General features: G+C 41.1%; 1 protein-coding gene across 1 annotated transcript; it reads left to right on the top strand.

Moving 5' to 3' along the window:
• Window positions 1-499: 499 nt before the first annotated feature.
• pla2g4ab (phospholipase A2, group IVAb (cytosolic, calcium-dependent)) lies at window positions 500-22211 on the top strand. The gene is made up of 19 exons (XM_014407320.4): window positions 500-768; window positions 2584-2697; window positions 3856-3937; window positions 4116-4264; window positions 4802-4915; window positions 5775-5812; window positions 6315-6447; window positions 9541-9677; window positions 10037-10259; window positions 10530-10644; window positions 12687-12824; window positions 13056-13145; window positions 14970-15032; window positions 16177-16307; window positions 16431-16539; window positions 16939-17123; window positions 17196-17385; window positions 17928-18085; window positions 19467-22211. The coding sequence occupies exons 2-19, from the start codon at window positions 2674-2676 to the stop codon at window positions 19623-19625; spliced, it is 2238 nt and encodes a 745-aa protein (XP_014262806.1). The 5' UTR covers window positions 500-768; window positions 2584-2673; the 3' UTR covers window positions 19626-22211.
• Window positions 22212-27071: the final 4860 nt, after the last annotated feature.

The raw sequence follows: 27071 nt of genomic DNA, 5'->3' as shown, positions 1-27071 counted from the left end.
CAACGTATTACCACGACAGGGGGGATTCTAATTTTTGCGTCATAACTTTTGCACTGTCCACTTCCTGCTGTGACAAAACAAATTTCCCACGTGTGGGACTAATAAAGGTTATCTTATCTTATCTTATCTTATTTAATATCTATAGCCTCTATAAAACCTATGAACAAACATGGAGAAATGATAAGTACAAATACTCGAGTACTCTTTGATTGATAAAAAATTACAAGTTTGTGAATCACCTCCAGAGAGATTCACAAACTTGTACTTTAAAAAAAAAAAGTGAACATATAAAACTCTTTTTTTCCTTGAATTGAATTTCACTGGATTAAATGAATCACCACCTAAATCAGTAAATAGTCACATGGCTCAAAGCACATCTTCGGAAAAATGTAAAAGACAGAAAAAATGAAGTTGGTCTCTTTCACAAACTTTCTTGAGCTTCAGCCACAGATGCCACCTTGCGGTTGCTCATCGTGCACATTTGGAGAGCTCTAGCTCAAGTCTCAAAATCTGAGTCACAGACAGTCTGACTGCTACTCGGAAATTTCCTATTAAAAGAATCCTGACCATCACTCTTTAAATCCAGCGGTCATTTGAACCCCGCTGTATTTTTATTGTCTTCCGGTAGTTTTTTGTCTCTCGACGCGAACGTAACAAGCTACGACAGCGCTCACTGCCGGGTACGGTAGCACCTCCTCTCCACCTCCTGAGCTTTTGGCGTTACAGTATGAGACATTTACTGTGAGCTGATAGCATGCGCCTGCTGAGGTACGTGGATATTTCCTTTCCTTTTTTAGACACATTGTTGTGTTTTAACAAACGGGTGTGGGCGCAGTTTAAAGGAGGAGGTCTGAGCCTTTGCTCCGAATGGGTTAAACAGCAAAGGCTTACATTTTACGCAACGCCGTAAGACAAGGAAACTCACAGGCCAGTTTAAATAGGACCGATCACTGCAGGGATACACAAGTAAAACTGAATAAAACTGAACTTAATAATGATTATTATCATGTTTATTATGAACTACCTTCATAGATATTTTATATCATGTGTCATGTTTATATAAGTGCAAATTCATAGTATCCACCACATCTTTACTGCCTTAGTAGGACTAACATTACTCAGCATCGGATGTAGCGCACTCATAACATCATCGATCCTTGTTTGATCTGCCCTTAATCTGCCGGGCTAATAAGAATAATGTAAAGCCTCTTAGCAGTGCCTAATGATAAGTTTTGCGTGAAGCCTCTAAGCCGTATAAGAATTAAATTGCAGTGACTCCTCGACGTAATCTTTCTCTGGAGACACGCACAGTGATTCACTGAAGTGAGTCTTCGACCTGCTCCTTGTGTGGCTCAGGTGAGCACACTCCCTCAGGAGGATCCTGACTGTGCTCCGCTGAAAGCCACAGTTGCGGCAGCTGTTTTGCATTATAGTCCGTTGCTGCAAGTCTCTCTTACGTTCTGCATCCTCATATGAAAATGTGCTGCCACGCGGCGCTTTGCTGAAGCTGGCACACTTGCAGAGCTCTGCATGCGCCTATTGTATGCAGCAGCGGAACAAGGGCAGCGTGAACTGGCACCGTCAGAAGTTGGACCACTGATGCAAAGTACGTGACCGCTTCTGTGAACACACAGACGCTCTACGTGCTCTCAGTCCTCTCAGTAATTACACACTTTGGTGAGCAGCAGAGAAAAGGCTGGTGACCTTCATATGCTATCAGTTGTACACTCGCACACATAGACATGCACATATCTATGCAAATTTCTTATCAAGATATGGTTTTCAGACATCACAGAGAAAGAGTTGGGGTTGCTAAAAATAGCCACCGTGCCACCTATTCTGCAAATGCGCACTAAGCTTTACATTTTGTCGTCCAGCATGTTGAACGAACCGCATTTATTCAGGGAAGACCCTCCTCCCTTTACCGTCATATTTTCTCGTTCTCTTAACATACGCTTGTGGTGAACACACACACACACACACACACACACACACACACACACACACACACACACACACACACACACACACACACACACACACACACCATTTCTATTGGCCCGGTCCTCTTATCGGGATTTTGTGGCTCAGCACACTTCCCTTTACCCCTGCCAAGATGTAAAAGAAAAGACTTTACTGGTATTTGCGAAGCTACTTGTTTTTAAAAAAGGCACCCTTTTAAGAGATACTGTCATATTATGGCGTTATTTTTGTGTCACTATTCTGAGCGCACGTAAAAAGAATTTGCAGGTGCAAGTGTTGCATTTTGAGGAGAAATTTATTTTGACCGAAGAAAAGCTGAATTTGAGTGAACAAAATTCATTACTGCGTGCAAAAAATGTATTTCAGTGCTTGCTATTATCCACACACACACACAAAATGCAACACTTGCACCTGCAAACTTTTTACGTGGCACAAAAATAACGCCATATAATATGTCCATTTGTTGCATCTCTGGCTAAAAGTAAAGCTGTAATTATGCCAGTATTTTGTTGTCGTTTGCATCACAGTTTAAATATGATGTTTTTTTCCGCCTGTTCAAACTCTAACCCTTTGTTTGCACTTCTTTGTTTCATATTTCAGGCTGTCTGTGCTGCAGTTTGTGACAGATATGTTCCCTTGACCTAAAGTTCACATCTTGACGAAGGCTTTCCTGCGAGTTGCTCACCTCACATGACAATGGCTTCCAATATAATTGTGAGTGTCGACACAGTGTTTACATAACTGTAAATAAGAGTGAGGCCAAAACAAAAGTGGACAGATTCCTTTGGCATCAACTGTGACACAAATAATTCTGTGGAAGTTCTTAGTTCACTGGTTTTAAAAAATTTCCCTCTTATCGTAAGCCACAGCCTTGGGTCTAAGTATAACAATGAGCGTGTCAACGTCAAGGCTATTTTCATTTCTATTTTGGTGGAAGACAAGTTTGAAAGGGTTGGTTTAAAGGAAAAATATGCATAATATTTGATCAGTGTGACGTCTGAGTTTTTATCACGTAATTCCAGGTAAATTTCATTTATTTAGCACCATAATCATAAAATAATTAAGCTCACAGTGTTGTAGAGGAAAAACTGAACAAGCAGCCCTTTCAACAAGAAGGGGTGAGAGGGGAGCTATTTTAAAGCCGCAAAAAAGTCTCACAGCACTTCCTGTTTTAGAGATTTGCAAATGTCGTTGAAAACTATTTGTCTTTTTGGGTTTTTAAAAATAATTTTAAAGTGTGTAAAAGGCTGCCAGAAACAGGAAATCTTAAATAGTCACAATATCAAACTGCACTGCAACACACAGAAATTCAAAACAAAATCTATTCTGTGAGATTGGAGATATCTGATATCTAGAAATGACAAAGAACACTGTTGGGACCTTCAAGTAGTCGTATTGAACAGAATCCAATACTTTAACTTTCATTTCAGTGTGCGACCAAACTTTCAGGGATACGACAATGTAGCAAAAGGGAAGCTGAGGTGAAAGGGTTGCTGTAAAATATATAAATGGTTTACAGTACGGGCCCATTAAATGCTCATCAGTATGTATTAGAGTCACAGTATTTGGGAAAGGGCTACAAATTTAGCAGTACTGTCAAAATATAAGGAGAAAGCTGTCGTAGCACAGTGTGAACACAGCTGGGAAGTGCATCCTTAACTGGAGAGTTCTAAAAAATCCAGATGTTCTCAATGATGCTCTCACTTGGGGCACGCCAGACTTCACTGAACCAGTGTACGTCATGCTGCAGTGCAGCCAACTGCTTGGCTGTGTCATCTGGATGTGTTCATTTTTCATTCTCAGCATGGCTGATGTGATTTTTTTCTCATGAAGCAATGAAGTGAGACTGAACTCTGAATGTCCAAATTGCAGGTGGAGCAGCAGTTTTCTCACAAATTCACAGTGACTGTAGTTCGAGCTCAGAACGTCACCAAGGGAGCGCTGGGCGACCTGCGTAAGTGCTCATATCATTTTTGCCTTACAGTCACATATTACCATGCTTTCCTTCATATCGTTGGAATCTAATCCATGTACATTTACAGCAAAAGAAATACAAAAGCACTTGATGATGGTTATTTTGAGGTTGGTTTTCAGCTGTGTAGTAACCCTGTGGAACTTGTTTGTGCGCCCAGTGGACACTCCAGACCCGTATGTGGAGATTTTCATCCCGACGGCTCCTGAAAGCAGAAGGAGGACCAAGCACATAGACAACGACATCAATCCAAAATGGAACGAGACCTTTCATTTCATATTAGACCCCAACCAGCACAACGTTCTGGAGGTTAGACCTGCATTTACTGTAACAGAGCGCAGCACAGGATGACAAGAAGTGATGTCATGGAGCGCAATCCCACATAAACACAGCCTAACACTTGTAGCTCGCCATGAGGTGATATGTTAATGTTATCCTAACATCTAGCCTTTGACTGACTCAAGTGTTAGTTTGGGGTAAGCTACTCAAGCTGCCTACATATTTACATCCATGACTAATGGAAAATCATGTCATGAGGTGACTTTTAAAGTCGACTGCTAAGGTCGGTGACTTTATGCGGTCTGCCACATCAAGGCTGAGTTTCCATAGTTTCTAAATGTTTCTACTTTCTAATAACACCGTTTACAGTTGGCACAATTTGGTCCGACGCTGTTACAGCACTACGCTCAAAGTCGGTGAGGTCCTTCCATGTTTGTGAAGGCAATCGGCATATAACGTCTAAGTCATAATCAGTTTAACTAATCGACAAAACTAGCCAGTTGGAAGACGTGAACACCGGCCACAATTTCTATTTGAGTATAAACTGCTGTTGTTTATGCCCAACAGTTAACATTAATGGATGCCAACTACGTGATGGATGAGACGCTTGGGACAGCATCCTTTGAAATCTCCAAACTCAATGTGGGCCAGACAAAGACGGAGGTGTTCCTCATTGGCAAAGTAAGAAAGTTAATTTGTCCGACTTTCATTATTTATCGTCATTATGTTATAAGCGATCATGTAAGAGGTTCGTCTAAAAACATAAAAAACCCAATCTGAATTAGGGTCATCTTCTTGTGCGCCTCTAGATCTTTTTCAGCACGGCTGCTATGTCTACATTACTTTATAGAAGTCTTGTTCTGACCACATGGAAGTGGATGAAGTGGCAAGTAGAGCAAAAAACATAGTCTGGCTCAATTTTCTGCTCCTCATGCCTCAGAAGTTTGCACTAAAAGCTTTCATTGTTACACTAATCTAATTTAATTGTGCGCACAGCTAAAGACAAGTGTCTTCTGTGCACCTCGAAAAAGTTGGATTCTTTGAGCTTAAACTGCTTGAAAACAAAAAGTTTGATGCAGGACTTCACGTTCGCTTACGGGTCAACTTTGAACTCTATGTTCTTCACATGAATATAGACATAGCTAAATTTCCATAGAGTAATTTACAAGCAGCGTGAGTGTTGGAAGTGGTCCAGAGATCCACAGAAAGACTGCCTTGAAGAGCATATCAGCCCTTTAACTGAAAAAAAGCTGCTGGAAGAAGATAAGGACCTAATATTTTAATTTGATATTTTGTTAATGTCCTAAAAGAAGTGTCAGTGTATGGCCACAGAGGCAGATTTCGCATTAAACGAGTATGGAGGCTACAAAGTATCAGCAAAGTAACCTTGTAAGGTTTTTTTGTTACAAATCACAATAGAAAAGTACAATATGTATTTCCAAGAGACTTTAAAGGGATCAGTTGTGTTTCTGTGTTTATTTCTTGCCCTCAACCACAATTAAATAATGTATAATAACCACATATTTAATTATTTTGACAGGCAACCAAAGTGCACTTAGAGATGTCACTGGAGATCTGGTATGTAATACCTTCAAAATCAAATAGTTTTATTTTGTTTCACAGCAACATTTACTGTTTAACCTAAAATCAAACTAAGCTCTTCAGAATTATTGCAGGTTTGAAACTGCAGAAACTCCCCTGAAGCATACCATAGGTTAAAACTAGAAAGTAGGTGCAGCACGATTCAGCAAATGTGAGCTGAGTCATTCTAACAATAAGATTAATGAGAATTTTGATTGCACAATTGTGGGAGGATTTCAAAGAAAAAATTGAATGTTTGAGAGGAAATTCAGTGAAAAAAGAGTGTGTAATGAATTCCTTGAGGCCATGACTATTTGTGGTTGTGTTCTCCATCAGATATCCCCCAAATCACATCACCATCAGTTTCAGCATTATCAGTAGTGTTATTAAGAGATCACAGCCTATCTCGGCCTCTAAATACAAACTGAAACACGTGTTTCCGGTGCTGCTTCCCTGGGACTGCTTTGGTGATCTTCCCTCTTGTTGCTTTTATCTGCAGTACAAACCTGGACCTGCGGTTCAGCCACACCCTTTGTGACAAGGAGAAGCAATTTAGAGAAGCCCGTCGAGAAAAGGTGATGCTCGGCATCAAGAAGCTGCTACGCACTGAGGATCCTTGTCACCCAGAAGAGGTGTGGATCAAAGTCCTTTTAACACACATTTTACATGCAAACTTTGCTAAAAGTAAAACAGTGTCGGTGCTGAACTGTGGAATAACCTGATGTTTAGTCTTGATCATTTGTGTGCAAAAAAACCTTTTGGAATGAAGTGAAGCTGTTATATAGTTACTTTGATCATATTTTTCATTATGGCAGCGAATTGTTTGGAGCTTAATGATGCTTCAAAATCTGCACCCACCACAGTCTCAGTGTCAGTCTGAATGCTCTGGTTTACTTTCAGCACTGTGTACACGCTATACTGAGTCCCAAAAGGTGATCCTGTTCATCTGGACGTTTTCAGTGGGAGAAATGTTTGGTTACTCATCCAGGTGACTTCTTCAGTCTCAGCTGACTGCAGGTTTCCTCAACCTTATAAACAGTACATTTGCATAATGACTGAAACCACCCACTGAAGGAACAATGGGCTGGGAGGTCAATTTCTTGATCATTAATATGCAAATTGTCCAGATGAACAGAATCAACCTTTTGGGATTTACTTACCTGGATGATCGAGCTGCATAAAGACATTGCTATACTGAGTGTCTTATGGGGAGGGGCAAGCTCAAAACATAAATGGAAATTATTAACATTATAATGCCTCTAAGTCCGTTTTACTCTCATTGAAACTCAAAAAGTTCAGAGCCATCCAAGCTTTGACATCTTCGAGGCAGTTCAAAAGGATTTGGATGGAGCCTGGGCCATTTGGTGCTAAAGACAAATCAATTTGGCAGTCGTCTGCGTAGCAGTGAAAGGATATTTCGTGTTTTCTAAAAATAGACCCCAAAGGGAGCAGGTATAATGGAGAAAGAAGAGGGCCAAGGATTGAGCCCTGGGGCACCCCACAATTTTGATAATCCCATTTGAATTGTAGCTTCAGTTTTCGGTTCTTATCTGACAGAAGTGGCACTCAGTGTGGTCTTCTGCTGTTATACCCCATCTGCTTCAAGATTTCACGTGTTGTCTATACGCAGATGCTCTTCTGCGCATACTGGTTGTAACGACTGGTTATTGAGTTACTGTTGGCTTCCCATCAACTCAAAGCAATCCGACCAGTCATTTTGGCTCAGAGAACTGCCGTTCAAGGGATCTCTACAGTAGGGCTGTTCGATATAATGATATATATCGGATGGCGATATAAAAACGTCTATGTTTCATTTTACGCTATCGTTTGTTTCGTGGTGTCGCAAAATAAACTGTTTACGGCAATATTTGTTCATCGTTTTGATGGTCACTGTAGTGGTTATATTAATTTCTTAAAGTTCTCTCTTTCTCTTATATGTAATATAACCACACTACAGACGGACAAGCGACTGTTTTTATGCGTTGTCGTTAGCAACAACGACGGTAAAACCATCGCGTGTCCGCTTGTGTATGTTCCACATAAACCTTTCACAATAAAGCTCAAGATCCTGTTGAGACTTTTCAAAATAAATGGAATCACGTGAAAGAGTATGCAGATTATTTACGGATGAGAAGTAAAAAAGAGCCGCCAGGTGCTAAAAAATAGACCTTAGACGTTAGAACAGGCTTTTCCCCGCAGCACGCCGTGTAATAAACACTCACAAAGAAAACGGCGGCCGTTACAACTTATGTCTAAAAATGTATCGTTTCATGCATCGGTTAAAACACTCGACTCCAGCTACATGACGCGCAGCTGGAAACACTTCATGCAAGTCAAGCTGCCCGAGATTCACAGAATTTACAGAAAATGTTACATTTTTGTGATTTATATCGTTACCGGGACGATAGAATTCTTATATCGGGATATGAGATTTTGGTTATATCGCACAGCCCTACTCTACAGTGTTCTGCTGTAAGATGACATTTTCTCCCTGCAGCCGTTAGACTGTACAATCAAAACTGCTCCCAACAAACATAGATGTTTACATCAGTGCTGTAACAAGTTCTACTGTCATAACTTGCACATTACTTTTCTCAGTTCATATATACACTAACTTATTGGAAGTTACATGTCTACTTTTTAATGCACAGGTACAACGCACAATCTGCACATTTCCAGTTATTCTAAATATTCTTAACTATTTAAACATCTTTCAGTATCCTGCTCTGTTTGCACACTACAACCTGGGTTTGCCACTTATCTGTACTCTAATTTTCATAACTGTACAGTACTCTGCTTTGGTAACTATTATCCATTATGTAAATATGTAAAAAATGTGTTTCTGTTCTGTGTCCTGTTCTGTTTATATGTGTGTGTTTTTTCTGCTGACACAACCAAATTTCCCCTTGTGGGACAGTTAAAGAATTATTCTATTCTATTCTATTCTATTCTATTCTATTCTATTTCCAATTATATATTTTTGGCTGATAGGAATGATGGATGTGAAATCTGGACTCATTGTGCAATTGTTACCTCCCTTGAGGTCGGTTTCATTAGTACCAAATAGCACAAAGCGTGGTGAGTGTGCTGACTTTAGGGAGGGTATTCGTGCTTGGTGCTGACTTTCAGATCTGCTGGCTTTCTAAATTCATGACCGTGGTGCAGCTTTTGACACGCTGCATTCTCAAATTTAAAATAACACCTCAACAATTCTCACACCAGGAAGTAAAAGACAAGCCTCATACAGCTCCAATACTCTGAGCTGCACTAGCTTTCCCAGTGGTGTGGTTTTGGCTCGATGCCTTAGGGCCACGTCTGTTCATGTTTCTAACATGTGACGGAAGCTCCAGAGGAATGAGATATCCAGTTCCATGCCTTCCACCGTGCCACAACAATTCCTCCACAGTGACTTTGTAATTCAGAAATGACCATGCAGACTGGAAAAAGAAGCAATGTTGCACAATTGCAGTTTTGAAAAGCTGCAAATCTACCAGTCAGAAAACGCTGCAAAGCCATGATGCAATCAGCAAGCTGCTGCCCATAGAGACGGCAAAAGGAAATTACTCAAGATGAAAGAATGAAGTTGAGACTCATAGCTGCTGTCATTTACTCTGTAACAAAGGTGTGAGTAAGCATGGCCCTGTCTTCTTCCTTTTATGACTGTTACTGTGTGTGTGTGTGTGTGTGTGTGTGTGTGTGTGTGTGTGTGTGTGTGTATTTTACAGGTGCCAGTGATAGCCATAGCCGGGTCAGGAGGCGGTTTCCGTGCCATGGTGGGGTTTTCGGGCGTTATGAAGGCCCTGTTTGAGTCCGGGGTCCTCGACTGTACCACATATATTGCTGGCCTCTCTGGATCCACATGGTCTGTTTTTATTTCACCTCCTCTTTGTTTCCTTTGCACCCTGCCTCTGTCTGACCTATTTCTAAAGACACCTTTTCATTTTTACACATTTTTTGCCACTGCTACGTTTCTCTCTCGTTTTATTTCCTAATTCTTCCTCGGTGTTGCTCCTCCCTGCTCTGGCAAACTTTCCACCCTTCCCCTGCTGGTATGAAGTCTTCAAGCAGGCACCTCTGGCTTATTTCTGTCTCCACGACTTAGTGGATTTAACTTCCTTACAAGTAAAGTACCTGCATAAACCTCATAAAGAGGTATATTGTTAAAACATGTATTAACTGACATGGCATCTGTGTTAACTTCCTCCCTCTTTACTCCTGCAGGTACATGTCAACTCTCTACTCCAACCCTGACTTTCCAAATAAGGGCCCGAAGGACATCAACAGTGAGTTGATGAAGAGAGTTAGCAGTAACCCACTTAGGCTGTTGATGCCCCAGCACATCACCCACTATATCCAGGCCCTGTGGACCAAAAAGGCTTCAGGACAGCCGGTTACTTTTGCAGATATCTTTGGTATGCTCATAGGAGAGACACTTATACCCTCGGTAAGAACCTCGTATGTGCTCTTTGTTTTAATGCTGACAACGCTCCATATTCCCATGTCTGATTTTTTTTTACCAGTAAGTTAGTCAGTTCCTTCCCTTTAAATCCATCTGCCACTTCTTCTCTTTTCTTCGAACTGCCATCCGAGTTTATCGTTCTTCTTTTAGTGTCACATAACTGTGCAGTCATATTGAGATAGAAATCTGAATCTTATGACTGACGTGTAAAACTTGGTGTTCAGATGATTAACACTGAGTGTTCTCTCCTACAAGAGAATGGGCATCAAGCTAAGCGACATCCAGGAGAAAATAAACCAAGCCCAGTGTCCGCTTCCTCTTTTCACATGTCTGCATGTCAAACCGGATGTTTCTGAGCTCATGTTTGCAGGTAAATATGTCTCTTCTGTTTGACACCTGCAGGTGTCATACGTTACATTATGTATCCTAAATCCTTCAAAACAATATTTTGCATATCCATATATCATGAGTACATGATACGATGACTGAAGCCACATGCAAAATAAGTGAGCGGTACATTTCCATATAATCCCTGTCTGCTACCATAAAGAACATGTGGCAAGATGTGGTTGGCTGTCATCTAATGAAAGCCCTGTGGTCAGTGACGTGGGAGTTTGTACAGTACAAAATGTTGTACAGTACTTCCTAAATTCTAATATAGCTCCCACGCAATCTTGGACTCATCTCTGAATATACACTCTCTACTAGTATTACAGAAAACTTCCTGAAACACTGAAATTCTTCTAAATAAAACTGTGAAAATAAATATTCTGATCATGTTTCGCTTTCAAGTTTAGACTTTTCTGATGCTTAGCAAGAACAAACTCTTCCTATCCGCGTTCACCGAATTCCATCACGCCGTCAAACTGTTTATCGAGGAAATGTTTGTGCTTCTCTTCACAAATCTAAATTGTCGTGGGCGGCTGAGTTTTGGATTACAAACTGCCTTTCGGCTATTTTAACAATAAATACATTCAGCGGTCCACACAGGCAGGAAACAATGACATACACAGACAGCCTTCTTCACGGCATCTCAGTGTGTGAGTGTGTAGGAAACCGACTACATCCACGTCGTTTGTTACAGCAGGTTTATAAAAAATGAATATATTGTTCAGTGGCACTTTGATACGCATAAGGGCAAGGCCAAACCTGCTGCCAGTCTAGATTTACGTGTTTTCCATCATCAGTCGTTTATCAGATCTTTAAAAGTAAGATTGAAAGTAAGATAAAACTTGTTTTTCTCTTTTATCTGCTCATCTAAAATCTCCAATGACAATTTCAGTAGAAAATTCCTGGCTGCCAACTGAAGCGAGATGTGAAATAAGCTGCGATTGTTGAGGTTTCCGAGGTCTGAGTAGTGTCACCGTGAGAGTATGCGTCCATTTGTATGTCTGTGTTCCCTTCAGTGGCTATTTATGGGCGAATACGTGTCTGTAAAAGCAGTTACCAATATGTCATAACGACATGTTACATCAGGTTGGTGTATAAACACGCCATGAAGAGTCTCTCCTCTCCCGAGTCTGTTTCAAAGCGGGGTTTGTGGGCCCCGGGGCACAAAATTAGTTTTGGTTTTGGCTCCAAAAAGCAATAGGAAAACAACACCCATCCAGTAAATGCAGATAGAAGCATCCTGTTGATGAGCGAGTTCAGAGCAGAATGCCCAGACAGGTTCAAGCTCAGAGAAAGATTATTGTAATACCGAGAATCACTCCACAGACATTCTCAAGAAACTCTTGGAGTATTCATCCATGCACATCCCTTTACGGCCAGAACGTACCCATGTTCAGGCATCTTTGAGTAGAAAAGGAGAACGGTGGCATCATTTCTGTAAAACCTTGGAAATCATCTCTTGCAGTCTCACCAACATGGACCAGATTCTGACAGGAATGTTCCAATATAATGTGAAGTCAGTGATATAATAAACTGAGATGTTTTGACAGGAAAGGGAAGTTGTGCCTACTGTTGATGACCAGTAGCTCAAAATGAGAACTGTGTGTTAATCTTTGACGACGTCTTTTTGTGAGAGAGATGGTGTGTGGGCGAGCGTGCGACTTTGACATGTGCAGACATGCAAAGCGAACATGTTTTTTTTCCTGTTGACGTTGGGAAGTGTTATCCCTGAGCGGTGACTTAAAGATGGCCATCTCTTAAAGGGCAGCAAACTGTGTAAACTGTGTCAAATTCCCATCGGATGTGTTGGCAGCGTGACGCAGGGACAGTATTAATTGTTTGGCAGCTGGTTCTGTTAATTGTAAGCAAGGCATTGTCAAGTATATGTAAGGTTTATTTCCATGCATGACATTTTTATCCAACAATGTAGCCTGTGTCAGAGTGCACAATGCAATTATGCAATGCAGTATTACTATTGTGTGTTCCTTATTGTGACCATAACACTGGGATTTCAACCTGCAGACTGGGTGGAGTTTAGCCCGTATGAAATTGGGATGGCAAAGTATGGCACCTTCATGACCCCTGACCTATTTGGAAGCAAGTTCTTCATGGGAACTGTTGTGAAGAAGTACGAGGAAAACCCTCTTCATTTTCTGATGGGTGAGAAACATGTTTTCATCTGCAGTCATACAAAAAAGAAAGGTTTTCCACAGGACTTACAAGCTTCCCTTATTGCTTCCCGAGGAAATAAAAGGGTCAACGAATGTGAGCACATCTATAAAAGCAGACATTTCAGAGGTTTTCTGATCTGAAGCGTTCAGGAGCAACAGGTACAAGTAGATACAATAGATACAAGATTCAAACCTGACATGTTTTTTATGTTTTTTTTAGGTGTGTGGGGAAGTGCCTTCTCAATTCTGTTCAACAGAGTGCTAGGGGTCAAGGACAGAGCTGGTGGCAGCACCATGGAGGAGGAGTTAGGTAATATTTTTCATTCTGTTTGTTTGGACTGAACAATACAAGTGCTAAAAAACCCAGAAAGTGACCCGATAATTTTGCCGCAAGGCAGATTCATCTGCCGATCAGAGGGCATCAAATAAATGGGTTTAGTCAGCAGACAAAATTTTAATTGTAGATGTGCACATTCCAAGCACTTATTTTAAATCAAGTATTATAAAAGAAGTAAAAATTGGAGTACTCGAGAAACGATAAGAATCGAAATGTTATTTCTTATTTTAAAAGCATAAGCTTCCATGTAGAAATGAAATACAAATCGTCCACACAGTATATGTGACGTATTTTTCGGACCATAAGGCGCATTAATCAAAACAAAACAGTCAGATAAGTCAAACTTTACTCAGCTCATTCTTCTTGCTTCCTCCACTTCCGTACCTTTGATTCATTAATGTTGAATTCTCTGCAGCTGCTCTATTCCCATGTTGTTGCACTATATTAATGACTAACCTCGTATTGTGGATGGATTATCTCAGTTGTTCTCCTGACTGATGTTTGGTCCGTTTACAGCATCCTGCCATGCGATTGCATTTGTCCCTAACCATCAGGAACCCTCATGTTAACTTTAATCGAGTGGAAAAAAGTTAGCGTTCAACCTCCAGCTTCACTGTGTTTATGCTATGCTAACATAGCTGTGTCGCTAGCGATCACGTAGCACATCATTATATAGCAGCTAGCCAAACTTCAGTAACCCTACAAACGTCACTGCTGTTTAGTTTCCTGTCTTCATTTATGTTGGAAGTGATAACAGAGCTGTACGTTTGAATTTTTCAGAAATCTCTCAGTCAGAACATGCTATATCATGTTTAGGTGGAAGCTAGCGAGCTAACTTCCTGCTAACTTCTAACTCTGTTAAATGTAATAAATTCTGTTTTCATGGATGCCTGGATGTTAAACTTAATTATTACACCTGGTAAAACAGCAACGCTGATCATTTTATTAAAGATGAAAGAATTTAGACAGTTTTTAACTCTCAGTGATGCTGCAGTGTTCGATTGACTTTGGGACCTGAAGCAGAGTTTAGGACCCAGATTCCTCCGCGAGGCTCCTGACTACGGCAGCCGTAATGCTCCGACAATCCGTCAAGTGGTGCAGCTTCGTAGCGGATTATAAGCACTGTCGATTTTTGAGAAAATTAAAGGATTTTAAGTGAGCCTAAAAGTGAGGAAAACACGCTACTTATTTTATACAGATTTACTGAACGTAATCTGAAATTGGTGCTTTTAGTCATGGTTAGCTGGCTACTTTGCATTAGTTTATGTTTTCATTTTTTAGATAATCTCTTTGTTTTGGTATGAGCATCTGCTGCTGAAATAACTTCCACAGCGCAGTCTCCCACTGACACAGGGGTTCAGTCATGTCTGAGAGCCTATTGTCACAGTCATGTGTCACACTTGAATTTGTTTTGTTTAGAATTATTTTCTCACACCTAGCAGGTATTCCCAACCTCATTTTTTTCTCACTATTTATCATGGGATTCTTTGAGTGTTTATGTAATGTTAACGCAACAGCGGAAAGGCATCAGGTTCTTTTGCCTGGTGAGATGACTCGGTTTGCTTGAATGCACATGTTAGGGTGACCTTTTACATTGAGACGCACTCTCACAATGTGTTGGTTGTGCAAAAGCGTCTCCACCTTACTAAAGAATGCATTAGTAACAGGTGCTCGCTTGTGTCAGGTCTTTCTTTGTTTGATTTAAGTTCTGTAAAGTTGCATGATTAAACAAAAGTTTAGATGCAGTTTTGCCGTGTATATGAATCAAATTAACAAATGTTGCCTCGTGTCCTACAGAGCAGATCAAACCACAGCACATCGTTGGAGAAGACACCCTGGACGACGACGAGCCACGCAAAGGTGAACTCGGCGTTCCTTTTGATGGAGAAAAAATTAGGTTCAGCACACTGGTTGACACATTGAAATGTTTGAGCAAAAGTTGAACCCCTTGAGACGTTGTGAAAGTTTGTGGTAATGGTGCAAATTTTGTCGGTGTTTTGCAACTGCATGGGAGCAGCTGCCGAGGTCAGATCGCGATAAAGTGCTGATCGGCGTGCTTTTCTGCCGCTATCCAACAGCCAGAGTTTGCATTGTTTTTATTTATTTTGTTTTTATTCAGGGTCTGACTTTGATGATTGAAGCCAAACATTTATGTAAATATTCACGTAATTGCCTTTTCTTCCTTCTTGAAGAAGTGTTTGCACTACGCCCTGAGTGAATTTTTAGAAACAGCTATATATAGACAAAGAGGAAGAGGCGGAGAGAGAATGGGTGGGTGGATTATAAGGGTACAAACAAAACCAACAACAGCGTTTGTTTCAAGTGACACTGAAGATGAAATAAAACTAGATAAGAAAGATGTTGTGATAGTTTTTTTAAAATTGCCTACAAGCATCTTAAGTGTCCATATTCCTTTACATATTTCAGCTTATTGAATATTTGCTGCTCTGACACATTAATGACGGATTTTTCTACTGGGTTTCATTTTCTTTTGAATGGTGGAAAGAATGCTTGTCATGCTGTCAGTCTTGGGTTTAACAATACAAAAGTGCAAAACAAAAGAAAAACAGGTCTGAAATCTTTCCCGCTGCCCCTCTCTGAGCACGTCAGAACCAAGCTCAGGGAGCAGCTTCTGTAAAATGGAGTTCTTCCTTCCCACTGTCGCCAAGCGGACAGTGCTGATTGTTGGTGTTCTCTCTAAAATTGTAGGGTCTTTATGTTACAGTGAAAAGCACCTTGATTGGCACTGCATCAATAAATTTCAATTGATGTCGTGCGTACAAGAACATTTAAAACAATTCCAGATTTGGAATGAATCAATACCCATAAAAAAAATGTTTTTGTACTTTTCGTGCAACATGTTAACACAGTTTTAGCACATTTATGCAACAATGCAAAATCATGTATTTTGTTGAAATGTATCTGTTTTTAATTACTTTTGTGGACATTATGCATTAGATTAACCACCTTTGCATATTCCACCTGGGGTTACTTTGGTTTTTAGGTGGGACAGAAAACCAGGAGGCAGAGGAGGAGTTTCATCGCACCGCTCAGGCCAGCTGGGTTCAGCGTATGTTCACGTCAGTCTTGGGCGACTCTGCTTTGTTCAACACAAGGGAGGGTCGTGCTGGAAAGGTACACGAATATATTCAATACATTATGCATACAGGTATGCGTGAGTCGAGTCTTCCTGCGTTAGTAGTTACAACAGCCTTGCATCGCTCGCTGTCCTAATCCTTCCTTGTCATCATTTTCCAGGTGCATAACTTCATGTTGGGCCTGAACCTGAACACCAACATGCCATTCTCTCCATTACTTGAGATAACACACGCTATGACACCTGAAGAGGAGGTGGATGCTGTCACAGGCAAGAATAATACATTGATCACAGTTTAATAAATGTGTATGTTAATGCAGTGAGGGCTGTAATCAAACATAACCTTAGTATACTTTCTCTACTGACTCAACTTCACCCAATCTCCATCATAACTTTTGGAAAACTATTTTGGAAAACTGCACAAATATCTTTGGTTGCTGAAAATATCACACATCTCTGTCTATAGAAATAAATTTAATGAAAGCTTCACAGTTCACAGCTGAGGGAAGTCGTGGCTTAAACGGTCACTTTAAGTTGTTTAATTCAAATAATATTTGTATTTGTAAATGTATGAAAACAAATATGCGGTCCTACTTCCAGTAAAGGACAAGTACCAAACGAAACAATTTGCTCGGTGAGTCAGGAAGAATAAAATTTATCATTGCTCAGATCCCGATGAGTTCGATCGAATCTACGAGCCTCTGGATGTGAAGAGCAAGAAGATCCACGTAGTAGACAGCGGCCTGACCTACAACCTTCCCTACCCCCTTATCCTGCGCTCGCAGCGCGGCGTCGACCTCATCATCTCCTTTGACTTTTCAGCTCGACCGAGTGACTCAAGCCCTCCGTTCAAGGTAAAACGGGACTTTTTGTGGTCATAAATGATTCATGTAAACAGCAAGTCTAACAGGATTTGCATCTCACAGGAGCTTCTCCTCGCTGAGAAATGGGCTAGAATGAACAAGCTGCCATTCCCCAAGATCGACCCCAAAGTCTTTGACCGTGAAGGTCTGAAGGAATGCTACGTCTTCAAACCAAAGAGCGGTGAAAAGAACTGCCCGACGGTCATCCACTTTGTCCTCGTCAACATCAACTTCAGGAAATTCAAAGCGCCTGGTAAGTATGACTGTATGTGGAGGTTATGTGGGGGTAAAATTTCACTGTTGTGGCACATGAGGCATCTCTTCGTCAAAGCTGGACTGGGGGAAATTGACCATATTCAGTCAGCAGCCAGATGTTAGGCACCTCCTCTGAGTGACCCCAATAGAAACCATCTTCCCATCCTCCCTTTGAGTATGTGTGTGCTTACAGTAAACTACGAATTCCGTCTTTTTTATGACCCAAGTGAAATATGGTTCCTGGGGGAGTCAGGTGCTAGAAGGAAATCTCTCGCCTCAGTAGGCGGACCATATGTATAAACAGGTCATATATCAGAAGCCATGCAAACAAACACTATCACCTCATCTCCACTGCACGTCCTTTACATTAAATAGGTCATCCATTCAGATAAACAGAGTCTGTTTATGGTTTTGCACTCAAACGGAGAAGAATCGCAGTATACCATAACTATTACATCCGGTATCAGTTCAGCAATGAACAGTATTACATACATGGTTGAACTGAAAAGTGCCCCAACTCTTGTTGTTGTTAAATATCAGGCGTTGCCAGGGAGACTGAGAAGGAGAAGGAGCTGGCCGATTTTGACATTTTTGACGACACCGAGACACCATACTCCACCTTCAACTTCCAATACTCCAACGAAGCTTTCATCCAGCTTCATGACCTGATGGAGTTCAACACTCTCAACAACCTGGAGGTCAGTTTAGCGCTGCTGCAAAACTGGTGTAGCACAGTGTTACCTGTTGAGCCTATCACTGTGGATGTTTTCATAAGGCTTACAGGCATCGGTAGATTAAGTGATTCATGAACAGGTTTGTTATTGGCCAACTGCTGTTCCTTCATTTCCTCAGCTGTTCATTCTTAGTGTTGTCAGAGGGGAAATTTTGGATTGAGTCTACTCACATTTTGATTGTGCAACATTAGAAATTTCATCGCAGTCAAAACCGGATGGTACAGGCCTAAACTAATTCTCTAAAGGTGTGTCATTTATGTGACGTCAGGCTGACTTTCACTTGCTAACTTCTGAGTAACTATGTTGAGTAAGGGTTCAGCCTCTTTGATTTCACTGGGTGGTCAGGTGATGCAGACAGACTTACGCTGCCACTCAAGATATGTTCCGATGCTAGGCTCCAGCATTTTGAGCCCAGTTAGCCAGCAGCGCTAATATTTGGAAACGTACTGATAAAACCTCTGTCATTCATGGTTAATATAAAACAAATCTGCCCACCGACACTGATTCATATGAAAGTGCAAGACAGAAATTTCCTGGACTTGCTCGTTTTTACATCGTTAAAGTGTCACCAGCTGAGCTCTGGGGATGTGTAGTGAGAACCTCATACAGGTTTACACAGTTGGGGGGATGAAATGATTAGTGAACATAAATCGGTAATAAACCTAAGCCTATGTAATCCACTAACTTTGGATCATTTATTAATTGACAAATATTAACTAATTACTAAATGATGATGTTTCCCAAATAATTGGGTTAAATACTAACTCTACACTTGTCAGGGGCGTATCCAGAAGGTGGGCATGGGGTGGCACCAGCCCCCCAAAATATGATTCCCCCACCGCTATAGAACTTTGCTGAATTTTAATGTACTTTTACATCTTTCAAGTATATACGTGTCATGCTGCTTTTACTCTACTATATTTTGTACTCCTTACTGGCTCATCAGACATTACTCCCTCTGCTATTTGGGTTTTATTCTTTTTATGTGGCTCACATATCTTCATGTTGTACCTTCCATGTCACTTGGTTGCAGTGTGGCGCTGACGTTAAATGTTTTACGAGATCTTACTCGACCATTTAAATAATGACCCTTTAATTCAAAGTGCTGCTGTGTTGAAGAGCAGCTTTTTTTCTGAATGACTCAACGTGTATTAGATTTCAGGACAGTATGGTAGCCATACAAATATATGGAAATCTACCTTCCAGCATGATGTTATTCAAAATTCATCCAACATTATATTTATCTGAACTTTTTAACCTTTTTTAAATATCGCTCTTTGAATTTAATGTAGCAGCATTTGTTCCATATGAGATTACAATATGGACTTTGTCCCCCTCCCTGCAGGTTATTAAAGAAGCCATCAAGGACTGCATCGCGTCTCGTAAGGACAATCCCTCGAGCGTCTCTCGTCCTTTCAACCTCAGTGAGATCCCAAAAAAGAAGATTCTCAAACGAGATCATCAAGGAAAGCCTGTGAATCACCTTGGGAATAATAGCCAGTAGCTTCGGTCTAAGACTTCAGGGCTTTTGGGGGATTATGTTTTCACCTTAGAATGAAGCATTTTCTTTTTGGAAAATGCTCTCATGCTGATCTTTTCTTTGTGTAATAGAGATGCTTTTGATTTGCTCTGGGTTTGATATGATTTCTGATAAAGGGCTACTGCAAGGAAGCTGGATGTTACATGATATGATATTATTTCATTCATATACAGCTTTCACCTGGGCTTACGTGCACTATAGTGACTGCTGGCCACAAACAGCTGATAGGTGCTTTCCCTGCAGGCTGTGAGAGACAGACTAGAAAATGAACCAAACAGTGCAATGTGAGTGAATTGGTTCCATATCCACTGAGCAACCCAAACTACAATTTTGTTTATTGTGCCTGTTTTAAACTCACATGCTCATTCACTTCACTTCACTTACATTTTCTTGCAACATTCCCAAATGTCGGTGAGGAGACTGCATTTGGATCTCACAGCCGTGTGTGGACGTTTCTAAACACTGAGCTGTGTGAAGCCGTTCCTGCACTGCGTCTTTTTGTGAGCTGAGCTCTTTCCACACTGAACGTGTGACAACAGAGCATGCAAATCACCTCTTTTTTTTTTTTTTTTAATTACCGGATGGCTTGTCTAAACATGCAAGCTTGTTTGAAAACATGGATGGGGATATTATCGGTAACCATTGGTTTTGTTTGATGGCAACTTCTAAACACTCCAAGTGCACCCCCCTCTGGATACCTCAAACATCCCAGTGATGTTTACCCACCTACAGCGTAGGAGCACTCCCTGCTCCCCTCTAGGGAGTGCCTCATATTAAAGCCATTTTGGAAAAACAAAACTGGATGCCATGGAAACGGCCCTGCTCCTTCTCTCATCCGGTTCTGTGTCCTGACTCCATGGTTTCAGGTTGCTTTTTCTTTTTAAACACAGTGTTTGTCCCCCCGCCTCCCAACAAACCCAGCTTGCTGCCGGATCTTTTCAACAGTGAGGTGTAGCTTAGGTCAAAGTGAGGGCGCGATCACGAGACCTGCCCACAGCTGAAAGGTGTTCCCTAGTGGCAGCACCCAGTGGAATTTTACACACTACACCTTCACCTGCAGCAGTGGAGGCCTGAAATCAGACACACTACACCTACACCTGCAGGGGCCCAGAGGCTGCACGCGGAGCAGGGGAATTTTACACCGGACACTTCCGGCCCTCACGCTCTTACGTTTCAGCCGAGGTTGTTGGAAAGAAACCGAGAAAACAAAACAGTCGTTTGCAGTTTTGCTGCAAGATGAAACCACGAAACTTTTGCAACATGCTTTTTTTTTTATTTTTAGCTGATTTCTATCAGGTGTTTTTTTCCTGTTTGTTTGTGTAGTTGCATTTTTTTAATAGCTGTAAGCATTTCCTCATTTCTGTTGTTCTTTTAGAAAAAATGGTTTTGGATAGCAGCAGTTTTTTACTTCCTCTTGTTGAATCAGATGAAAAGATTGACAGCGTTATATTTATGTACTGTAAAGGCTTATAAGTGAATAATTAGCAGTCAGGTACAACACAGCACAAAGACAGAAAATGGGCTAAAAAGTTACTTAACTGTTGAGCTTTTAGTAATTGCTGGATGGCTTTTCTTGCCTCAGCACAGAGTCCATTGACCTGGCAGTGCGTCACATCAAGGCTAAATCTGGTTCTGGTGATCCCTACTGTAGGAGAAACTATTGCAAAGTGTGTGTCTGTCTGTGGACACTTTGTCATTGTGTTACCTTCACAGCTATGATTTAGTCCCAACACTTGAATGAAAATGAAGGCCAACTTCTAAAAGTGGGTTTGGTCTAACTCATTTAAATCATTTCAGTTGTTCAGTAGTCCAGAAATAACTACTGAACTGCTGAGCCAGGGGACTGTGGATACTACCACCATCATTGTTGTGTCTCTACCAACTCCTGGGAGACATTTCTGGCTGCTAAATGTTCTCTGCGTGTGTTAAAAAGCCTGTTCCTCTTGGCGCTTATCACTCTGCTGTTCCTGTTTTTAATGGGTGCTTATCTCTTGTTGTTGTTGCTAAAAAAGAGCTACTTGGTAAGAGCAGAGATGATTGCAAAGTGAGCTGTGAGAGTGAGCCACAAGATAAGAGTTGTTTGTTCGAAAGCCTTACATAAAACTTGTTTAGAGGTTTGGGGTTTTTTTGCAGATTAATGTCAAATTAATTTAAGCGAAGCTAACCTGCTGCTGGCTATAACCATAGGGTGAATGCGGTGTCATTGTATCAGGGCTACTTAAGAAAGTGAGTGATTGTGTTTCCCCATAAATGTTAAAATAGCAAAAAAAAAAAAAAAAAAAATAGCATCGACTATCTTATGAAGACATCCTGTCGAGTTCTGCCATTAACCTTTTCATATTTTACATATTGTTTTACTTTAACTTTGATTATTTCTACTATATATTCGGCCACCTATGACCATGTTTACATGTTACAAGATCCTAAATGGTCAGCTGTAGTGTATAAAACATTTCTGTGATTAATAACTGTATTATGACTGGCAAAACATAACATACATAATGTTTATGTGCATTGTTAAATGAGATTAATAAAAGAGAATTTATCTCATGTGTAATCTTTTCTGTTTAAATAGTTGAGACTCTTTCCTCATCCGTGAGCCCCCTCCTGAAAAAACACAGCAGCTGAGGTCAAAGTTCAAGGTTCGGGTTCAACCATGACCTGCTTTAGTTTGGCTTGTATTTAAAAAGAACTGCATCAGAGTATTAATGTGTGTGGATGTCGGAGTGTGTAAAAGTCTTGAGTCACCTCTCATTTCTTTATTTGTTGTCAGGCAAATTGAAAATGGGTTCAGCAGTTTATTAAATTGAAATACAGTATTTGATATGACCGCCTTATTCTTCAACACAGACGGAATTCTCTGAGGTAGATGACTTGTCATTTCTTTGAGTAGTCTTCAGGAATATTTGAAGGATGTTCAGAGCTCTTCTTTGGATGTTGGCTGTCTTTTTTCCTCTGTCAACATGATCCCACACGGCGTCATTAACTTCGGCTTCGGATACAACGTGTTCTCACCCCCAAAGCATCGATATATTACGCTTCCGGGCACCCAACACGTCACTAGATTACGAGATTGAAAAAATGAGGAAACATGACAACCGTTTGAAATGAATCTATACATGTACATTCATTTTACTTAAATCGCTTGGAAAACACTATGTAACGTCATTAAAGTGCTGGTTCAGGTTAGGGATAAGGTGAGGGTTAGGGCTGGAATACATGGCTGGAATCTGTGTTACCGCGGGAGCATCATCCTACTGGATTTCATCCATAACCCGGCGCGTAGCATAAGAATGGGGACGGTCACCTTTTGTGTTCCTCGGGAACGCCAGATCGTCATTATATTACGCCTCGGGAATGAGAACGGGCTGCGCTCCTCTGAAAGTGGTCATATACAAAGAGTGTAATGAAAATGTGTAGCTATTATACCACCATATTGATTTCAAGGAATTTACAAAATTTTGCCCTCGGGTATGTAAATACCTGAAAAATCAGCTTGTATTGACTGGCATCACAAGAAACCCCAAATCCTAACGAAACAGACCGTTTTCAGCAGTATAGAGCATTTTAACTGTGACATGTTAAACAAACCAAAAGGAATGCATTTGTATTATTTTCCATATAAAGAAGTAACTGGAGGGTGTGCTTCAACTATTGGGCGATTGCACCATGCCAGTTCATTGTCCATCCACTAGCCAGACTTTGGATGTAGGACCAACATTGTGGATTTTGTCCTGGTCGTGGAACAGTGGACCTGCTCTTTGTCCTCTAAAGGATATTTGTTAGTGTGTGTGGGTTCGCCCATCCAGTCGGTTCTTCAACCTCATGATCGATGCAATTATGCGCAGGACCTTCAACGGCCGCCGCCGTGGAATCGAGTTCGCCGATGACCAATCTTCAACTGACTTGATGTTCACGCATTACAAGGCTACAGACATCCTATGCGACGTTGCCCAATATGCTCAACCATATGGCCTCAAGTTCAGTGCTGAGAAGACAGAAGTCCTTACTACTGGTGGATCGCCAGCCACCGTGTATCTTGAAGGCATGTAAATCTAACAATTCAAATACCTTGGCTCTCTGGTGCAGGAAAAGAAAGTGGATTCAACAGCTGTCAATCGGTGTCAGCATTCGCCTACCTCCATTGGTGCATCTGGAAGAAGACAAACGTCACCCTCATCATCAAAATCCACCTGTCCCACACACTAGTATTGCCCATTCTTCTCTATGGATCTTTGACCCGGGTCATCCTCAAACATGACCTCAACAAGCTCGAGGTCTTCCAAATGCACTGTTTGCATCAGATTTTCCCAGTGTCCCTTCGTGACCATCTCGGCAACAGCGCGATACGTGGTCAGTGTAATCAGCAGGCCTCGATGGAAGAGCTTATCCAGAAGCGACGACTGCAATGGTTTGGCTGAGTGTAAAAGTGAAGCTGTTGATTTATCGGTCAATCTGCATTCCTATCTTCACCTGTGGTCAAGAGCTCTGATTAGTGAGTTTCCTGCAAAAGGGTGACTGGGCTGTCCATTAGAGATTGGGAGAGCTTGGTCATTAGAGACGGATTCCTAGTAGAACCGCTGCAATTGGCATGAGCAGTTACTGATGTCAAATGCTGATTGGGATGCATCCTGAGAGGTTACATGTCTCAGCTGGCTTGGGAACAACTTGGTTTCTCCTTCAGACAAGCTGCAAGAGGTTTCCGGGGTGAGGGAAGTCTGGTCTCCTCTGCTCAGACTGCTGCCCAACAACCCGAACTCACATAAGTGACAGAAAACAAATGGATGGATAAAGATCAGTTAGTGCTCACACACCCTTTGAAAAACTGGAGCCAGCGTTCTAACTTCTGAGAACAGATAATACAATCTGTGTTATTTCTACAAGCCCAAATCAGATAGGATTGTCTTGATTTGGGCTTGGAGATTACACATCTGAAATTTAAAAAAAAAGGTACAAAAAAGGCTCGTGAATTTTAAAAACTGCAGATGCTTACGTAGTCTCTTACATCACAGAAAACAATGTCCCTCTTTTTAAATCAGTTTTTTGTAATAATTTATCTGTAAGAACCATTTTTGACTCATTGGTAAGTACTGTAGTTTATAAAATGCAATGACATCTCTACATCTCTGCTTTGTTAATAGTTACCTAACAGTATGTGAGATTAATCATTTTCGGTGGAGGTAAATAGACCAGTGGCCAGTCCCAGACTTCCTTGATTGCTCACGACTTCCTTTTACTAAAGAAATTGTCTATGTGAAAGAATTACCTAATGCAATGGGAATATTTGGTTCCAGGAAGAGGGGAATACACACCGATGCAGCGATTTCCTTTAAATCTCAGTTTTTCAGTCAGAGAGGACTGTTTTGATTTGAAAATGTGATTTGAGGACCCGTACCAAATATCGAATGATGTTAACCAATAAATGTCAAAGTAGTGATGTTACAAAACGTGACAAAACGATTCCCTTTGACCTGCATGATAAAGAAAACCACACAGAGCCTCTAAAACTTGGAGACCTGCTCCAACAAAGCCCCCGCTAAATTATTACATTCCCCAATTAAATCATCATCCAAAAGCAATATTCTCCTTGTGTGAGAGTACTAATTAAGTGCTTAGGATAGTTTGCTATTCTGTTAGTCCTTTCCTCTGGCACGGAAGCACCTGGCCAGATTCCCAACAGATTTGCCCAGAGTCTAAAAGCTCTGTATCGGCATCTTTTCAGAGAACGTTTCAAGTTTCACCTCTTCCTTAGAGCCAGCACAGCACAAAAGGGACTCCATGTGGAACTTTTTCACAGGTTTGTTAATTGGCAGATGAACAGAAATGCCCTCTGTGAGGCTGTATCCTCACCCTCGCCTCTGTCAGTGCGCCCCAGGGCGGCTGTGGCTACAATGTAGCTGCCATCACCAGTGTGTGAATGTGTGGATGGCTGAATGTAGTGTAAAGCGCTTTGGGGTCCTTAGGGACTAGTAAAGCGCTATACAAGTACAGGCCATTTACCCTCTGTGTGCTGAGTCATTCACATAGCAACATAGCACGGACAGGTTGGGGCACTGCAGAAAGCCTGCAATGAGGCCACTTGTGACCAATGCACGCCAGATTGTGTGTATGTGTGCAGCAATAAGAGGGAGTGGGAAAATCACAGGGAAAGAGAAGGAAAAGAAAACGTCTCTGTATGTTTTTCATGGACGAATGTGTGAGTGAGGAGCCTCTCAGAGGCAGGGTTCAATGTTTTGCAATTGTTTGACCTTTTCCTTTTTTTGGTGCAGTCATCGCTGTTTTCTAATACTCCCACTGTGTAGGTTGGCATGTAAGGAAAAAGGCAGTGATATCTTTATCTTTTTTTTTTTTTTTTTACTCTTGGGGCAGTCTAGACAGGCCAGATAAGGAAATAAAAAGATCCCACTTCTAAAGGGAAAAAAGGCATTGATGAAACATAGGTGTGCCCTAGTTACTTGCTTTCCCAGAAAAGATCTGCGTGTTATGAACTACGTTCTTTTGGTTCGCAGTGAAAATGCCTGCCCATTATCCCTGGAAACATCACGGGACGATAAGCCAAAATTTAATATGAGCTCATGTGGTTTTCAAAAGGCAACAAAGCCACACTCCCCCACCCCCAAGGCGTCATGCAGTTTGAAAACTAGATACTTCAGTTTGGGTTTATTTCTAACTGTTTCTGTGATGCAAACAGAGACGAGTGCGGGGATTAGTAACATGGGAATCTTACAGATGGTTGTGCAGAAAAATCCCAGTAGGTCAGCAGTTTTGGGTTTTTTAAATACAGCCTGTCTGGCACCAACAACCGTGCTACATTCAGAGTCACTTAAATGACCATTCTGACGCTCAGTTCAAACTTCAGGTACATGCCAGCTGTCTTCATGCCCAAATGCACTGAGTTGCTGCCATGTGACTGACTGATTAGATATTTGTGATAACCACTGAACAGGTGTACCTAAAAAGCGACGTTTTAGGTACACCTGTTTTTGTTCACTTTGTTTTGCTTACATGTTACTTTTTTTGAACGTTCAACTTCTTTCTTTCTTTCTTCATCATCATTTTTTTCAGATATGAGATAAGATTAAAAAAGAGAGAGAATAATAAAAATAAACAAAATAAAATCAGGGCTGTAAACACTGGTAAACTGTGGAGAAGTTTATAGGGGAGACTGGGGACAGCTGCAACGAGGGACGGTTACAACTGTCCCCGGGGTTGTGAACTACAATTCTTTTATTCAAAAAAAGAGAGCACCTGATATCAGATGTATTTATCTTTGGCTGTCAGACAAATGTGTTTCATCTATCAAAATGAGTTTGGTTTAGTCCAAACTGTCTGGGAATAACCTACAAGTCCAAACGTAGAATTTTAATGATGATAGTGATGACTTTGCAGCTTACTGACTTAGAAATTATT

Source organism: Maylandia zebra, linkage group LG17, assembly GCF_041146795.1.
Source record: "Maylandia zebra isolate NMK-2024a linkage group LG17, Mzebra_GT3a, whole genome shotgun sequence".
Classification (NCBI taxonomy): domain Eukaryota; kingdom Metazoa; phylum Chordata; class Actinopteri; order Cichliformes; family Cichlidae; genus Maylandia; species Maylandia zebra.
Note: the sequence above shows the minus strand (reverse complement) of the source record. Positions and strands in the feature narration are given on the sequence as shown.